Raw genomic sequence first — 19,040 nt, 5'->3', positions numbered from 1 at the left:
TTGAGATGGCTGGAAAACATTTTTTTTTATAAGTTAAAATTTTATTTAAAAAAGGGGATGAGATGGCCCCAAAGTACAACTTATCAAAAAGAGTGAGGATGACCGCTTAGGCCACCACTAAATTACAAACAAGATCCCATCTAACAAAAAAATCTTCAAAGAAAATGCCGTTGAATTCTTTGACCATCTTTCCCCAAAAGAACAAAAAACCCAAAATTGACATAATAAGGTCGTTCATTTCTAACACCTTGCCCTTGAAGGTGCGTCTATATCTCTCCATCCATAGGCCCCAGAAGATTAATCCTGGAAGAATGCTCCATAAAATCCTTTTAGAGGCGCTAAAAGTGTTACCCCAAGACAACCAAGACTCCAAAAGGGCCTTAACACACCCATTACAACACTGGAATACTACAACCCCAATCCCATCTCACCAAGAAATCCTTAAAGAAAACCCCCTTAAATTCCTTAAAGGCCACACCCAACCAAAAGGAAAAAAAAAAAAAATGGTAGACATGGTTGAAATGATAAACTTCTCAACAAGCTTGCACGCTACTTCACCATCAAACAATGTATTTGAAAGAATAACGTCTCGCATTTAAAATAAAAATCCATTTTGGCTCAAGCAGTAACAGGAAATGCCATGGCATCCATAGATTTGATATGTGATTTATTATTAGCAATACCAAGATGGTTGAACCTTGCTAATAATATGCCAAGACTTCATTCATATTTCAAAGATACACAGATTTTATGAGTTCTAGCATGGATTTCAATGCATGGTATTGTACAAAACTAAAACTCAAGCCAATACCTCCATGCCTTCCATCGTAGCCTGACTAGATCCTTGGAGCTGATCTGTAGAAGCAGCATTGCCTACATTTGCTTCCGAGTGGCCCGATGAGATCCTAGCAAGAGCACCCTCAATGAATGTAACGAGCCCTGTATGGGTTCCACGCAGATGAGATATTTGCAAGATATGGTTGCAGTACTGTGGCCACTCTACCAAACGGTCTACAAACTGCTCCAAAGCCTTGGCCCCAAATACAAACATCTGCAAGAAGAGAAGCCATCACCAAAGGCAACAACAAAAACTAACAATAGAGAATAAGGCACTTACTGAAAAGATAATACTAACTTTGGAATCTGCAGATTTCCGCAATGCATCCAAAACACCACGCAGAGCAATACCAAGGGTAAGATGCGTCACAAGCTGATGCTTTATTAAAGATCCTACAAATAAATCCATGATCACAATTGAGAAGAAGCTTCACAGCTCAAGCTAGAGGTTTAGAAGGTCAGTAATGCTTAGATAGAAAAGTTGAATCCACAACGAAGTTTGAGAAAATCAAATAAATAATTTAAAGAGAAATTTTCAAGTTTTGAGCATACTAAAACAGGGTATTGCTTGTAATGTCAAAATGAATGGTAGGTGTCCAAACATTAGGTCATCCACATCTTCACTTTGAAATAATAGTTTGAAGAATTGTAGACTGATGGCTTCAGATTGTAAAAGAGGATTAACCATAGAGCCTAACATGACAAAGAATTTCCAAATATATTATAATAATCCTTACCAAAAAAAACTGCAGCAATTCTAAGCTGCTTTTCTGGGTATTTGGGGAAGAACTTGTACTCCTCAAATAGATTTGCTATCATACACTCAAAGATTGATTGTTCCCTGACAATTCATGTCAAGATCAAGTTAGACTATTCTTCTTCAATCACAAGCAAATAACCACTAGATGGACTCATAAATGTTAAACATGTCTATTTTGAAATCAAGTGAAATGGAAAATTCTGTCTCATTTTGCATCATCACTACTTCACGAAGGCATTTCTATCAGTAACTTTTTAAACTGAGCAGAAGATATTACATCAAGAAAGCACCCAAAAAAAAAAAAAATTGGAATACTGCATCTTTGCCATTTGTTGATGCATGGAACAGATGAACTTCATTAAAAATATTACATGGAATTCTAGGAGTTGAATACCAAATCATAAGCATGATACTCACATTTAAGATGGCAATATCAACCGTTTATTCTCAAATAGCAACTAATTAGTCAAAGGGAATAAAAATGCATACAACAAAAAAAAAAGATTTATAGTAATGTCCCTTAGAGGAGTCATGATATCATGCTGTGAGTATCAACAATCAAGAATGCAGTGTCGACCATGCAACAGAACTGTGTACTGCCATCTTAACTTATGAAGTTAATAAACATGTCCAGTTTAGAAACACAAGTCCATCAGGTGCATCCAACGTCAAAGATGAAAATGTCTAGGACCAGATCTGGAAGGGCAGCATAAAGAAAATGTTTTAGTAGAACAGAAAAAGGCACTAACAACAGTGCCAGCTGATGAGATTTCTTTTCGTGGCTGTTTGGAGCCCAAAAGTCCTGTCAAAGATTTGTTTTTTTTTTTCATTTGGGACACTGTTAGGAGCATGATCCTAACCATGGAATGTGATTTGGAGGGGTATCATCTCTGCTAACTTGTGTCATATGTGTAAGAAGAATGGAGAGTGTGGATCATGGTCTCAGCATGACCTTGCTTTCCCTGCTTTCAAGAGGAAAGTTTGGAGGTTTTTGAGGAAGTGAAAGAGGTCTGTTTTGATGATTTTATGGAGAGATGGGATTGGGTGGTGTGTAATAGAGTGGTGTAGATACATATTTTGTTTTGGCCTGCTGTTTTTGTCCCTTTGTTTTTTCCTTGTTCTTGTATGCAATGCTGTTCTAGTGTGACCACTCAATAAATTCTCTTTATCATCAAAAAATACTTTTGAAACAAAACAAAAGGTTCTCGTCAAGATGAAGGAATGTGATAGAATATAGCACTAAATAATATTTAGGATTTGATAAAATATATCACTAAATAATCTTCAAAGCAAGTTCTTTTTTCCCTTTTTGATTCAATTCAGTAATTTCGGTAACACCTTTTTTCAGAAGATTCCTTGAAACGAGCAAGCATTTTAACCATTGAATCAATGGTTAACCGCCCCGAAAACATTTGATCAAAGTAAGTATTTGCTTCTGCCTCAACATCATCCGGATATCCATCAGATTTTGAGGAATCTGTTGCACCACCATTCTGCAATCTTGGATTAACATGCAAAGAGTCTAAATGCAACTTTTTCATTTCCTCGAAAAGCTGACGAGGGATATTCTGGCCAGCATGAGCTTGAAGAACCTGCAAAATACATTAAGATTAAAAATGCACTAATTCTGCAAAAAAGATGCGAAAACTATGACGCATAGGGACCTTGTAAAATATCGAACTGGTCTCCGAATAAACATCCACAACTGCACTAGACTGTTGAAAGGGACTTGCAGGAGCATCTTGTGCTGCACTAAATGGGATTTCTTTCAAGAATTTGAGACACTCCTGAAAAGTAACAAGATGAATTCACATGTTAACTCCAATCTCATAATTATTGAGGGGAGATATATAAAAAAGGGGTGAGGGTGGAGAACCAATGAATATTACCTCAAAAAAAGTATCTTTGTATGCACTTAGATTATCGTTCAACCATTTCTCAAGATTTATTTGTTCTTTCCCAGAAGCAAGGGCAGCCAGTTTAATACTGAATGGAAATGGAGTCATGTCCAACACTGATGATATAATCTGTGTGAAACAAACAGAAACCAGAGGAATAAACAAACACAGGGAGTCAGCCAAAATATACACTCCTGGAGCACAAGCTTATCAGGAGAATTTATACAAGGGAATAAGTAAACCTTTGATTAAATGAAATAGACTTAACGCTACCAACCCCTTTAATGGGTTCGATTAGGGCTGGCAATGACCTGACATTTATCCGGTATCTGATCCGAAAAAAATCGGGTTCGGATCAAGGTTTTGGATTTTCGGATTGAGATTTCAAAATTCAATAAAATTTTGGATCGGTTTGGATTAGCCCCAATCCAATCCAAATTTTTTAATATAAAAAGTCCATTTTAACTAAACCTTCAACCTCTTTAGAAATATCTAGGGTCTATTAAGTAATTTCCCTTTCTACTTTTTCTTCTCTCTCAAGTATTCTACAACTCTCTGTGCAACTTGTCATATCTCTTTCTCTTAGGGTTCATCCTCTAACTCCTCTATGTTTCTGATTTAATTTTGGAGAAACAAGAGAAAAGTTGGTTTCACACTGGTTTTGACAACTCCACTCTCTCTCAACACTCAAAGAAGAGAAATATAGGGTTTATCTCTCGGATTCATTCTCTTCCTCTCTTATATTCATAGATGGTACTCCTTGCAATCTCCTTCAGTCAACGAACCCAATAAGTTGTGCTTCCTCTCACACTCACACTCACACACACTTCTGTGAGTGAATCTGAGATGGGAAGGCGGGGTCACAAGTAGGGGAGAATTTCCTATCTGATGTAACCCATTTGATCGAACAGTTGGAAGTTACATTGTCTCGCTCCCGATGGATCCTTGGTCTTCGATGGACATTGTAGGAATAGGGTTTTAGCCTCCCTCTCTCCTACCATGCAATCACCTTGCAGATCTGATATGGTATGCAATCAACTTGTACGACTCTCTCACACACACACAAACCCTAGGTTTTCTCACAATTTTTTTAAGTGGTTAGTGTTGGATGACCGAAACAACAATAGCAACCACGGACAATGGATCCAGCATGACAAGCCGTCACCCAAAGTTTTACTAAAACCTTTAACGCCTTCCCACATCTCCCTTTGCAAATAAGCAATTAATAACAAAGAAATACTATAGTGGTATATGATGTACAACAGTTCTAGCTTTGGGCTTAACTTTGGACTAGGGCCAACATAACATGGAACTTCGAATTCAGGAGAAAATTCAACGATTGGGAAATCGAGCTTATTGTTGAGCTTATTAGTTGTATTTTGGTAATTCTGATCACTCCCTCAAATGAGAACCGAAGAGCTCGGAGGAGTAAGAATGGAGTTTTTGCCGTAAAGTCTTTCTATCAATCAATGAACCCAACCTCTCTTTCTTCTTTTCCAGTTGCTGCCATTTGGGGCTCCAGAATTCATTTTAAGGTAGCTTTCTTTATTTGCGGTGCTTCCACAAGAAAAGTTCTAACAAATGATAAAGACACATCCAGGGACATAACCTCTATTAATTCTTGCTTATTATGTGATTATACTCTTATTCATTGCTCCTACTCTTGAGGTCTTGGGTCCTACTTCCTAGCCCTGATTCACACCTATTGGCTTTTTCCTAAATTCATATCCTCCCTTTTTCCATTCTTGGCCATTATCGATCTTTGTGGTAGGAAGAGGATTATGTGGAGTTTGACCCTGTTTGCTATATGTTGATATTTGAGAGAAAAGTTGATTTTTTGAAAGGGTGGAAAATTCTGTTGCCGATGTTGTGACCAGCATTTTTAAGGCTTTTTTTTTTTTTTTTGTAAATTACTCCAAAGTTTAGTAGTTTCTTTTTCGAGGACTCTTTATTTAGGTGGGAACATGTGTGCTCCAATATTGACGTCATTAGTTTCATCTTTTTGTTTGTAGGAGGTCCTCTCCAATAGTGCTTCTTTATAAAATTTTGTTGCCTATACATGTATATAATAGCTTTTTGATCAAAAAATAAAATAAAATTGATTACAAAGATTAAGTTTTACCTTTAGCTCTTGACAAATGCCCAAAATTCTAGTCATGTTTTCTGGATCAGTACTGTGGGTGTCCATAAACCCTCGCAAAACAAAATTAGGATTAACATGCCAGAGATGAAGAATTACGCCACTCCCAGAGGCATTCTCTACTACCATAGGAAAAACAGTGGACAACACTTCATATTGGAGGAGGTTATATGCAGTCTGCATGGACAGAGTAAAATTTTGTCAAACTCCATAAACGTAAGGGAAAATAATTCCAAGATGAAACGAACGAGAAGAACACACATTGATGTGGGCCATTCCAAGAAGCAATACTTCAGGGCATTGTTTAAGGGGATAGTCAAGTGTTGATCGGACAAAACAAGCATGACCCCTCTCAGCTAGTTGACATAACACCTCCAAAAGATCAAGACATAACCAAGCCTGATTCGCATGTCCATGTGCAAGCTTCTGACCGTTCAATGAATCAACATATGCCTGCACGATACATAGCCACTTCTATTAATCAAACAAGAAGAATACATAGATAAGAGCTAACTTGAAAATGCTAAATACCATACCAATTGCCTCACAGAATGTGCAAAGGTGAATATCTCGGGTTTTGCTGAAATAGCATATCTTAAGAAAGATAGCTGACCTTCAGCATTCTTCCAAACAGACCCACAGATGGCATGGAGTGGGAAAGGATCCTACATAAATCATTTCTGTTAATCTAATATCAATGTCAAACAAAAACAATTTTGTTTCAAATTCACATTCTGCACTACAAGCATACCTGGCATGCATTTGCATAGACAGACATGAAAAAGGAGAATGCCTCCTCGTTAGGGAAGTAGAACCCTTCATGATCCAGGTTTTCCATAACACGTATCCAATTAATATCAGGAGCCTGAAGTTCAGACTATCAAAATTAATAACAAAGCGGATGATAGGAAACAATGGCACACCGCATGAGTGATTTGCAATGATACTCACTAGTTGTTTAATTGAATCTACAAGGACACCAACATTCCAAGAGTGCAAACATGTCAAATCAACCGATGAACTACTGCCAAGAGCAGAGCAGAATGTCGGATATGTGTTATGAACATCCTCAAGACCAACATTGGTGCGTGCAATTGTGCTAAGCATTCTAGCAAGAGTGGCTTCAGTCAAAGGCAGGAAAAGAGATAACATCTCCTTACAATGTGAAGTATCAACTGTGCAACCGTAGCCCAATTCCTTCATGATATCAGCCATACTCATTTCCTTCTCTATCTCTGCTAGAACAGCATCAAAATCATGTTCACTGGTTTCGTAGAATAAATCCAAATGCCTGCAACAAACATAACCACCAGTAAGACAAAGAAAAGGATTACTGGAATAAAACAAGAGAGATTCTATTGCACACCAACTTTTGCTAATGCCACCCCAATTCATATGTAAACCACCAAAGAATTAGCACACATCTTTGGGTGGCATTAGCAAAAGTTAGTGTGGCAATAGAAGCTCTCTAAAACAATGAAACAACCAAGAGAGATGAAAACCTTAAAGTGTTGGTCTCACGCAAATTATCAGAGAGCAGTGGTGCTAATATAAAAGGAGGCTTATGTTTCAGTTGCAATAAAGACAGCATCTGCATAAAGGAATCAACATGTTTGGCAAGACCCTCTGATCGAGAAAGGAACAAAACAATTTGCTGAATTTGCTCATGAGATTCTATAGAAGCAGGGTTGGCACACAATTCCTCGATATGAGCCATGCAGAAATTTTGCCCTGGAAAGCAGCCAAGAGTTGGTTCCACATCATGATAAGAATACAAATGCAAAAAAGAATTTGAGTCCGACTAGCCTTACTAAGGGTCCTTGGATTCACCTTGTGACTTCAAAAAGCATGATCCGATGCTTCAAGGTTGTACAGGACAAAATTCCATGAACTTTGAAAAAAAAAAATCAAAAAAACTTATTTTTACCGCTGAAGTTAAATTTTAAATTTTGGAATTAGGTGGAAGTTCGGTAGCCATCCATTTTCAAAACCTTGGATCAAGTCCCAAAAAATTGGTTTTTGAAAGAAAAAAAAAATGGATCTGAGTTTTTCGATGAAATTTGGAGGCTGCGGAGTTGGATTGCTAATGTGGTAATCCATTTGAGCAAAACGACCCTTAGGAAGGCTTAAAATATTTACTAGGTTAGTAACGAAAATATTTCTCAAAGAATTTAGAGGTAACTGTTCACATGAATTCTGAGAAGTTCCAAGTAGAGGGACTTCGAAAAATTATCTCCAAACTAGTATAGAAGCTCACCATTCGTTCGGATGTCAAGATCTTCTGAATCAGACAAAGCAAGTCCAATGCCAATTTTCTCAGACACGGACAATTGTAGCTCCTTAGATAGACTTTCAAGAAATCCTTCAGTGATCACTGTACTTCTTAGTGTTTCGCAAAAGACTGTACTGAAATTCGGCTTATTCAACAAATATCTAAAAATGGCAGCAAGGAAATCTGGTTTCAGCTGCATGTTTTGAATGTGTCCACTGAGAAAATTCATGTGATCTAAGCAGGCTTGAAGCAGTAAAATGCTTCCGTCAATCCCATAGTCGATAAACTGAACAGAAGACAAATGTTACATCAGCAAGTAATGCAGAAAAATGCATAAAAAATAAAAAAATTCACGAAGAAGATGAAAAATATTGTCGAACATGATAAACATAAGCAGTGCAGAAGGGACTTGAATACTCTACAAACATAGATTTCAAAAATATGGAAATGCAATGAAACATCAATAGAAATGTAATGTATAGCATAATTAGATCATTTGGCTGTTGATAAATGAAAATAGACAAAATATTTGGTTGGCTGTCCTAGACAAAATATTAACACTAAGTCATATCACTGAGAAGGGTAGAATCCTATGGTGACTTTTGTTCCACTGATATCATCAAGCTTGGACATGGTGCAACAAGAAGAGAATTAGCAGAATAAAAAAATTCTTATTCTCATCTACCTTCTTGTGCGAACTAAACTTTCACTATACCAAAACCATCAACCACAAAGAAAACATGCGAAGGGTACCTTCCAGACTTGTCGTTCCTTTAAAGGAACACATCACATGAAGAATATGATACGGGTGACAATCCTTATAAGGAGATAATATTGTCACCCTAGTCCAAGGGGCCCTACCCACAAAAAAGGTCCATCCTAGCTGGTCCATTTTTTAAGAAAGAGAGTTGTTGAGCAGTCTTGGTTGTGAGCCCTCGGCAATTGAAAGGAAAATTCTCTTTTTCATTCATACACTTAATTTCTAACTTTTATGTAAATCTAGTGGTAACGCGATCAATCATTTGCTTATACATTGCAAATTTGTGTTTGAAATTCAATCACTTCCGTCTTTGTTCCATCTAGCCTGGTGTTTCCCAAGTTCAATGTCATTTTTGTCCCAAAGCGTCTCTCATTTTTGGCAGGAGAAATAATTCTTTGGAGTTTGAACCCATTCAATATTTGTTGGGGCATCTAGAAGGAGAGGAAATATCGGATTTTCAAAGGGAAGGAAAATTCCCTTCAAGACATCATTATTTTCATTATAAGTTTGTTGCTCTTTTGGTGTAAATTGTTTAAGGAATTTGAAGGCGTCTTCTTTGAAAACTTTATGTTTAGGTAGAAGATGACTTTTTTAAAGATATAAGTACAATCTATATAATAAAACAAAACTGAGTTGTTACAGTTTTGTGTTTTTTGAGTTGAGATAAATGTCCCATCAAACCTACACCACACTTTTTTGTACTTTCTCTGCACTCCCTCTAACTTTATTTTATCTCCTATTTAACCTATTTTTTTATTTTTTATTTTTTATTTTTTCCTCTTAACCTCAAGAAATTTTAATTACAATGGTAGGACCCACTTTATTTCCTTTACTCCACTCCTTCTAGCTTTACTATATTTCCTCTTTTACCCCTTTTAACCCACTTTATTATTTTTTATCTTTTACCCCTTTAACCTCAAAATTCTTTAATAATACCCTTCCAACTTTATTGTTTTCACTTTTACCCACTAAACCCTCCCATCAAATTGTCATTTTGTGAGAATGATTCTATTTTCTTTACACTTCAACCCCTATAACTTTCATATATTTTCTCTTTTACCCCATTAACTCACTTTATTGTATTTCATCTTTTACCTCTTTAACCTTAAAAATTTTCAATAATACCCCTCTAAATTTATTTTTACGCTTTTACCCCCTTAACTCGAGAGAGGATGTTCGTGGTAGGCACAGGAGAACTCTAGTCTATAAAGTAAAACATAATTGAGTTGCTACAATTTTGTATTTTTCGAGTTGGGATAAATGTCTCCTCAACTACAATTTTGTAGCTGAACAAATGTCCCATCAAACCGACACCACACTTTCCTTTTTATTGTTTTTATTTTTATTTTTTTCCTCTTAACCTCAAGAAATTTTAATAACAACGGTAGGGCCCACTTTATTTCCTTTACTCTTCACTCCTTCTAACTTTATTATATTTCTTATTTTACCCTATTTTAACCTATTTTATTATTTTTCATTTTTTACCCTTTTAACCTTAAAATTCTTTAATAATACCCTTCCAACTTTTTTTGTCACCTTTACCCCCTTGACCCTCCCATCAAACTATAGTTTTGTAGGACCCACTTTATTTTCTTTACACTTCACCCCCTATAACTTTCCTATATTTCATCTTTTACCCTTTAACCCACTTTATTATTTTTCATCTTCTACCCCTTTAACCTTAAAAATTTTCAATAATACCCCTCTAACTTTATTTTTACACTTTTACCCCCTTAACCCGAAAGAGGATGTCTATGTCATAAGCATGGGCAAACTCTAGTATTATAATAAAGGATGATCAAGATGACTATCAGAACTACAAAGATGACCAAAATTACAATGTTTCACAGCTCTATGACTAAATCAACAACTGGGTACTACATCCCATTGGAATGAGAAGTCTTCAAAGAAGACACCTTTAAAATACTCGAACATCTTGCAACCAAATGAAGATATAACCCAAAATGCTAACGACAATCTCTTGGACACATTGTTCCTACCCTTCAAATACTCGATTGTTTCTTTCTTTCAAGTGACCCCAACATACAACAAACTATAAAAAGTGCCATAGAATCCTTGCTCGTTTTCAAAAGGCCCAAGTATGAGGACATCATAGATCATGGGCCTATCTTATTTGGGTCCAGGGCTTAAAGTGGGTCAGATTTTATCCGAAATCCAAGTGATCCGAATTTAGTGGGTTTGGTTCTTTCAAGTATATCCGAATTAAAACATGGGTCGGATATGGGTTGATGTCCCTTGATCCAAGTCGGATACGAATCAATCCCATCTAAATCCGAATGATATATCACTTTGTAAGCTATATTTTTCATCAACCAACAAGCGTTGGGTATAGTGGTCAAGGCCTTCTTCAAAAAGGGAGAGGTCTTGTGTTTGAGTCACCTTTTGGCCACACTTTTAGCGATTTTTCTTGAAATAACCTTGAACGGTTTAAAATTATCCAACCCGACCGACCCAAATCAATTAATTCGATTGGATTGGATCTGGATATGGATTTATTAATAAAAGCAAAAAGGTTCGGATATAGTGACACCATAGATCATGGGCCTATCCTATTTAGGGCCATATTTTAGTTTTTAGTGTTTTATTTTATTTTATTTTAGTTAGTGGATTTTAGCAATGGGCCTTTTTTTTCAGTCCTACCTGTTTTTGAAGTTTATTATTAGATATGTTAAGTTTAGTAGGAGAGTTTTTGTCAAATTAGGAATTTTAATATTTTTGGAAAGTTACTATTTCAGAAAATTTTCTATTTCGAAAAAGTTAATTGGAGCACAAGGTAGAGTCAAATTAGAAATCCTTTAGGTTTTAGCAATTAGTCTTTCCTATTTAAAACGATGCAATAGTTTGTTTTAGAGAGATTTTGATGAATAAATAAATTGCATAAGTTCTTGTTTACTTGCTTGAATGTTGGGGTATTCAACTTTGTGATTCCATGGAAATCATTTGAGTGATTCCAAGGTAAATTTGTCATACTAGCCTTTTAATAATATTTTCTCTTCTTTTTTTCTTTTATTTTTCTGTTTTGAAACCATAAAAGAATCATCAATAATCTTTTCTCTTCTTTTTCTTTATTTTTCTGTTTTGAACCATAAAAGAACCATCAATAATCAAGAAAAACATCCAATCCCTCCCCAAACCATAAAAAAACACCTATACCAATAATTTCTATTTCAAATAAACTCTATTACCTAATCTTGTGTCATACCCTAAACCTAATTTCAACATCCTATTGCAGAATTTTACGTTTACCCTTTACCAATTAACCTTTTGAGCCTAAATATTTCACTTTTATAACATTTCAATCTTCTTACTCGCCTAATTAGTCCTTCCCCCACTCTTCCTAAAGTGGAACAAACTTGGGATCAATAAAACCTAGGTTGTCCTACATCACCAAGTTTGTCGACGGAATAAAGATAAAATCAATCCCGAAAAGCATCCTGAATGTAGTCGATCTTCTAAACTTACTTTTTACATACAATATTTTACACTAATTTAGAAAAATGGGGATATCTCTCCTCCTCGACGAAACAAAAATGTGCAACAGGTGAATTCCCCGCCCCTCCCCTCCTCACTGGGCACAAAGCCTCCAAGAACCTCAACCACAATAACAAAAAGGAATGGAGACGATCAAACCCCTTGTCTTAAACCTCAAGATCTCTTAAAAGAGCCAACAAGGCAATCATTCACCAAAATCGATAAAATGAGAGGAAACAAATTTCATAAACCAATCAAACTCATGTTGAAACCCATATGACCAATCAAATACTCCAAAAAGGCAATTACATGTTCAAAGGATTTTCCCATATTTATCTTACAAACGACACTAGGGATGCCCGGTCAAATAATAGAATTAGTGCACTCAATTGCGATGAGAAATCCATCCATGATTTGTTTGCCATCAACAAAAAAACCCTCCTTGTAACATATCACTAAAAGGATAACCAATTTGATCCTGGAATATAACATTTTGGCTATGTTCCAACATGATTTGATAAATTCTACCCAGGAGCCATCATGATCAAGGGCCCCATTACATACATGACTCCGATAGTATCATATTGCAAACCTAATCATTGAAAGTCGGTTCCAACCACACAAGGTGATCCTCACCAATCTAATCAAATGATGAATTTTCCAACAAAGGTCTCTCCCCAGTATTCTCCAAGAACACATTTTGAAGAAATCCACAATTCCATCACGGGAAAAACTTCATCTGTTCGATAGCATGGCCATTGATCTTCAATTTGGAGTCCTCAATAAAGTATTGTGAAATTTGATTCTCTTTGTGGGTTGTTGAGGCGTTTTGAAATAAATAAATTGGCGAGTTGTTGATATCAAGGTGCATGCAATGCAAGAAGTCATTATCAACATTTTAGCACTCATTCTCCTTCCATGCAAGCCTTTCAAAGAATTCAGTGGTCTTTATTGTGATGGTTTCTTGTTTAGATGGGAGTTGTTGTATGAAAAAAAAAAAAAAGTCTTCTAGGTAGGTAGGTCATCACAACCTCCTGTTGTGAGTTGCTTTTGTATATTAATGAGATATATATTCATCAAAAGACAATGCATTACAAACAACACGAGTACTTTTAAAACACTGTTATAAACCATTTCTAATATTTAAAGGAAAAATTACAAAAACAACATCAGTTTTGTTGTTTATTATAAAAAAAAAAAAAAAGTGACAATTTTTTTAAAATTACTAAAAGAGATTTAAAACGCTGAACTGTCCAACGTTTTAACTTATCCTCTTATTTTTAGATACTCACATTTTAACTTGAGTAAGTCTAGTCTTATGAACTTAGTAAGATTTCAAATCTTACTAAGAGTTGGGTGATCTCGTGGCATCCGAAAACATGATCCGATCCCCCAAGAATGTAGAGGGAAAAATTCTATGAACTTAAAAATAATAATAATAAATAAAAATATTTCACTTTTAAATTTTAGTTTTTAGTTTGGGTGTTCAGTGGGAGTTCAATAGTCGTCCATTTTCAAAACTTTGGATCAAACCCAAAAGAAGTTTTTTTTTTTTTTTTTTTTTTCATTTTTTTATCCGAGTTTTCCCATGAAGGGATGGGGTGTTGGATTTGCCAATTTGGTAATCCATTTGAGCTCAATGACTCTTTATATGATTTGAAATCTTACTAAGTTAGTAAGATTAGACTTACTCAAGTTAAAATGTGAGTATCTGGAAACATAAAAAAGATAAGTTAAAACATTGGACAGTCTCACAATTTTAAAAAACATTAGCCAATCCAGAGTTTTAAATATATTTTAGTAATTTTTAAAAAATTATCATGTTTTTGGTAATAACAAACAAAACTAACACTATTTTAGTAATTTTCCCATATTTAAATTAGGGTTTTGTTGAAATGTGCCGTGAGGGTACATGTTAAAGAGCATTAAATAAACCTTGGAAATTGATTTTCGTACCAAAACACCTTAAGTGTGTTGAAGTGTATTTAATACACGTTAATGAAAATCTTTAAATTACGGTGTTTCAGCAAATGTATCATCCAGGTAAATTTCCCAATGAGGCATCTCATCTAACATCTAATACAATCAAAGATATCTCTTTGTGCTGTGTGGGAAGGTCCCATGAGTTTAAACTTGCAACTTTGAGAGCGGGATAGTTCTTTCCATTGCCATGCAATCAATAATTGAGTAATTGAAACTTAAATTTTATGAAACTTTATATTTAGTGAAACATTAGCTAACAACTGTAACAATATTTCCCCAAAACACAAAATAAATGCTGGTTCTCACATTAAAATAAAGTTTTTTTAAAAATTCAGAAATATCAATTAGATGAACTCTACCAGGGATACAAAAAAAACAAAACTTAACTGATCCATCACAAATCCTTCGATCTAAGCAAGTTAAAGATCAAAACATACAGTTCATTTTTTTTACAATAGAACCTCGATCGGGATAAAAAGAAGAGCATTTAGTGTACCTGACATAGCTCATTAAAGACGGAGTCGAAGTTCGAGTCGTTCAAGCTCTGAATCAAGAACCGAATCTGGTTCGAAATGGTCGAAGTGAAAGGAAGCATGGTGAGATTGATGAGATTTCTAGGGTTTGTTTCTTCTCAGCAGATATGATGAGGAGAGAGAACGAAACTGTTAAGGGCGATGGGGTCGAAAGTAGAGGAATTCTTGTGAAACAGAAGAACAGAAGAACACGAGATCGAAAGCCTTTTGAGGTTAGAGGATTGGCGGAGATTCGTCGAGAAAGCAGAGTTTCAGTTCCCGAGAGCGATATTTATATTTTGGAAAAACATTTTAGGTATTTTAAGATAGAAATGCTCAAGTGACTCAAAAAGACCTCATTTCGCACTTTGCTGATGTGGATTTGTGTACGGAACCGTAGATGCTTTCGTCCAGATACCACTGAAAAGCATCTATGGTTTTGTGCGCACCTCCATATCAAGAAAGTGCGACATGAGGTCAATCGACACAACTCTTTAAGATATCGAAAATTTCTAGAAATAGAGAAAAATAAAATAACTTAAACTTTCCTCACTAACATAGTGAGAAAAAAACAAGTCTTATTTAAATCTCATCCACCGTCAAAGGATCTTGAGATGCATAATCATGATCTCGATATTTATTATGGATCTGATTACCTTTTTTAAAATCTCGAGATCTTTTTGGCGGTGGATGCGACTTACACTAAGGCCTTTGTCCTCACTATTCAAGGCTAATCGAAATAAAATAAAAAAATAGTGTAAAATTAGTCGCACTTGAATTTTAATTCAAACAAAATTAATTAATAGACCCTGTGGGATGGGTCTCTTTCTAAATAATCCCTTTTTTAATAGACTTGATAGTACATCTAGTAAACATTGATTGCAATCATTTTCGACGATTTTTCACTATGCATGATATACTCATAATCATGAACGTGTAAATGAATTTTTATTTATTTGAACAATTTATAACAAAAATACAAATTAGGAACTAAGTTGGAATTCTAAATTTTTTGAAAATTCCGACATAACTTTTGATTCTAGTGTGTTTCTCAATTATAATATATGCATTTTAGGTATTTTGAGAATATTTATTTCATATTAAAACCAAATAAAATGGGAAAAAAATTTAAATCACATTTACATTGTCAAGTATACCAGTTTTTGTTATTGAGTTCACCACTTTTTACTGTTGCGATCAATATTATTTAGAGTTCGACGTTTTAATATCGAGCTCAACAATTTTATCATCGATCTCAAAAATAAAATTGACAAAATCGTCGAACCCAATAAAAAAACAAAAAATCATATTGATGATAAAAATATTAAGCTCAACAATTTAGAAAATATTGAATTAAACAATAGAAAATAGTGAAATCAACAGTGAAAAATGTTGAACTTGACAAATTAAAGTGGTGAATTCAACATTATAATTGTGAATCCCCCCCCCCCGTCCAATTTTTTCACTTATATATTGGATAAATCTTTTTGAAATACCCAAAATACAAATATTATAGTTGTGAAACATACACTCGGATCAAACATTACGAAATCTAAGAAAAATTTAGAATCCTAACTTCATTTGTCCTCTTTTGTATATATATATATATATATTTCAAATTGGGGGAGATGAAAGTGTGATAAATAATTTAAGAAATTATGGTGCAATAAGTAAAAGTTGAGATGCCAATAATAGCTCTCAAAAAATATTACATGAAGAAACGATGTTGACAAGTTGAGGGACCCCTTACATGTAAAATGTTTACTAAATGGGCTGTCAGGTTAGCGCCCAAAAGTTATGGACCGTTGAGAAAGAAATCCTCCCACAAGGTCTATATTTTTTTATTTTAATATAAAATCATTTTCAATGAATATTTTAATTTTGAAAATGACAAATTATTTGTTTTTACAATGTTTTTAAAATCAGGAAATCCTTGCAGCGGAAGATCTTGAAGTTGAGACTTTCTACACCAAAAATATTATTTAAAATGAAGGTAATCATGTTTGGATGGTGGCTCAAGATCAGCCTCGTGAAAACCTTATATTACTTGAGGAGATTTTACCTCGTGGAAACACTTTTTAATGGAGCTTTAGCTTTAGTTGGTCATGACTAAGAAATCACCGGTTTCGCTTGGTGGGCTAGGAATGCCCGATTTATCAATTTGTCCTATAAACTATAAACTATGTAGGCGTTTGCCCCCAATTGGATCGGGAGATCGAATTGATTATAGAAACATGAGTTTAATTAGTCGATTTATTAGTGAACAAGGAAAAATATTATCTAGACGAGTGAATAGATTGACTCTGAAACAACAACGATTAATTACTATTGCTATAAAACAAGCTCGTATTTTATCTTTGTTACCTTTTCTTAATAATGAGAAACAATTTGAGAGAACTGAGTCGATCCCTAGAACTACTGGTCCTAGAACCAGAAATTAATTGTAACGGCGTAAGAAAAAAAATCGTAGGTGATCCTCAATCGAATTTTGTAAAAAAAATTAGTTTGGCTAAATTGATTTTAAATTTAAAATCAAACCATAACAACTATTTGATCAATTGCCAAATAGAGATTTCAATAATGATTTGGATTGAATTTTTACTACTTACTAAAGTTGGTACAAAACCTAGTGCAGGGAAGACAATGGTGTAAATAGATAGATTATCTAATGAAATCTCAATCTCGCTTTCTTTAATGAATATTTGCTTATAAAAAAAAAAATCAAACTAAGACAAGGTTGAGAATAATTTACCATATACGATGAAGAGCTTGGAGATGACTATTTTTGGGAGGTTTTTTATTAGATGTTGAAAAAGAAGGCATTTAAGTCATTTTGATTAGTCTTTTAGGTTATATTTTAGCAGAGACCGAGGTCAATGAGGGCATGTTATTAGTTTGAAAACACGGGGGTCTCTCAAATATTCACCAAAACTTGGAGGGATACTTTTAAATCAATTTTCTTTTTTCTGGTCGTGGAAATGGAATAGATTAGGGTTCCTCAATGTTTTGAGGACGAAAACGAGGATTAAAGAAAAGATGGGAAAATCAATTTTCACATACAGTGATCATGAAATCTCTTCCGAAAACCATTTCAAAACAATCCATCATGTTCAGAATGTAGTTTCTAATTTATTTGATTTTTTTCATATTTTTTCTCACCTCAATTGCTTCTGACGAAGTCGAATTTTCATCCAATTCTGTTTGATTTGCTATTTAGATCTTTGAATATATCCATATCTAATCATACCCAAAAAGAATTTTTTCAAATTTTCTTTCTTTTGAACCGAATTTTTATCAAAATTGGCTGATTTGTATATTTTAATTACAGCCCAATTGCTAAAGGTTCAGGGCGTGAATGCGAAACTCTTCTAACTCCAGTAATTTGCTCACCTTGATACTCATCTTCTCAATCTCCATCATGTGAGCTTCATTTGAACTAGAAAGTAAGCTCTCTTCCTCCTCCATTTAAACAATTTTAATAGTGTAATGTATGTGTCTGAAAGAAATTCCAATAGGATAATTATAAAAGCATCCCACGAATTAATAAGGGCAACCTGTGCCGAATTGTTGCCTTATATGGGTTAAAAGTTTCGGAAATGAGATCATTCCCAGCAAAAATCAGTCAGCCCATTCCGAAACTTCTAATCCCATCAAAACTGATTTATAAAAAATGGATGATTTATGGTTCTTGAACTTGTTTTGATGGGGTTAGAAGTATCGAAATGAGTTGATTTAAAATCAACCTATTTAACCAGTATAAGACAAAAAAATTCGACTATGATGTGGGTTACTCTTATAATTTGTGGGGTGCTTTTATAATTACCCATTCCAATTTGTGATACTTGTGTCATGTCAGGTCAATATGTTCCAAGCACTTTGGATTGGGGATAAGTGGAAAATGCGTTCTTTGGTGTTTATAAATTAAATAAAAAATATTTAGATTTAGAATCTTTTCATTGGAACGGTTGGCTAGTCTTACTAGGATTTTGGTTTCTGAAGAAATTCAATGTTTGGGAGGTGTTTTCCCTGTATAGTCTTATTAGGCGTATTTTTGACATCTCAATTTCTACTTTAGGCGATGAAACTCGAGTATGTAATAGAAATCATTCCGAAAATTTTTAGTTAGATCCTTTTATAATCTTCTTACTCTTTCGTGGCATTCGAGTTTTTTCAATATTCACAATATGGGAGTCCAATATCCCTGCCAAGGTGTTAATTTTTCCCCGGGGTTTGGATGAGCACCTTGAGTAAGATCTCCATTGTGGACCTATTCATATCTCATGGAAACGCCATAGTCGACTTTTTTCTCCTTGAGTAAAAATAATGGTGAATTTGTTAATCACTTCCTTATCCATTACAACCTCATTTATTCAGTTAGTTGTCATT

The 19,040-nt window shown here is 34.6% G+C and overlaps 1 protein-coding gene across 1 annotated transcript in view; it reads right to left on the bottom strand.

Moving 5' to 3' along the window:
• Nucleotides 1–14,926, bottom strand: part of LOC147389393 (uncharacterized) — a 36,022-nt gene extending 21,096 nt beyond the window's left edge. Inside the window, exons 1-14 of the mRNA XM_086418024.1 lie at nucleotides 14,639–14,926; nucleotides 7,893–8,193; nucleotides 7,138–7,366; nucleotides 6,587–6,926; nucleotides 6,387–6,500; nucleotides 6,172–6,300; nucleotides 5,897–6,088; nucleotides 5,618–5,812; nucleotides 3,487–3,624; nucleotides 3,262–3,384; nucleotides 2,936–3,189; nucleotides 1,575–1,678; nucleotides 1,136–1,230; nucleotides 812–1,051 (exon numbers count right to left, since the gene is read on the bottom strand). Of these exons, the coding sequence (XP_086274150.1) occupies nucleotides 812–1,051; nucleotides 1,136–1,230; nucleotides 1,575–1,678; nucleotides 2,936–3,189; nucleotides 3,262–3,384; nucleotides 3,487–3,624; nucleotides 5,618–5,812; nucleotides 5,897–6,088; nucleotides 6,172–6,300; nucleotides 6,387–6,500; nucleotides 6,587–6,926; nucleotides 7,138–7,366; nucleotides 7,893–8,193; nucleotides 14,639–14,737 (2,553 nt within the window). The 5' untranslated portion in view covers nucleotides 14,738–14,926. The remainder of the gene's footprint in view (nucleotides 1–811; nucleotides 1,052–1,135; nucleotides 1,231–1,574; nucleotides 1,679–2,935; nucleotides 3,190–3,261; nucleotides 3,385–3,486; nucleotides 3,625–5,617; nucleotides 5,813–5,896; nucleotides 6,089–6,171; nucleotides 6,301–6,386; nucleotides 6,501–6,586; nucleotides 6,927–7,137; nucleotides 7,367–7,892; nucleotides 8,194–14,638) is intronic.
• Between the last annotated feature and the right edge of the window lie 4,114 nt (nucleotides 14,927–19,040).

This window comes from Akebia trifoliata, chromosome 12, assembly GCF_017979445.1.
Source record: "Akebia trifoliata isolate Shusen 1 chromosome 12, ASM1797944v1, whole genome shotgun sequence".
Taxonomy (NCBI): Eukaryota; Viridiplantae; Streptophyta; class Magnoliopsida; order Ranunculales; family Lardizabalaceae; genus Akebia; species Akebia trifoliata.
The sequence above is the reverse complement of the archived record's forward strand: the minus strand, read 5'-3'. Positions and strand labels throughout refer to the sequence as shown.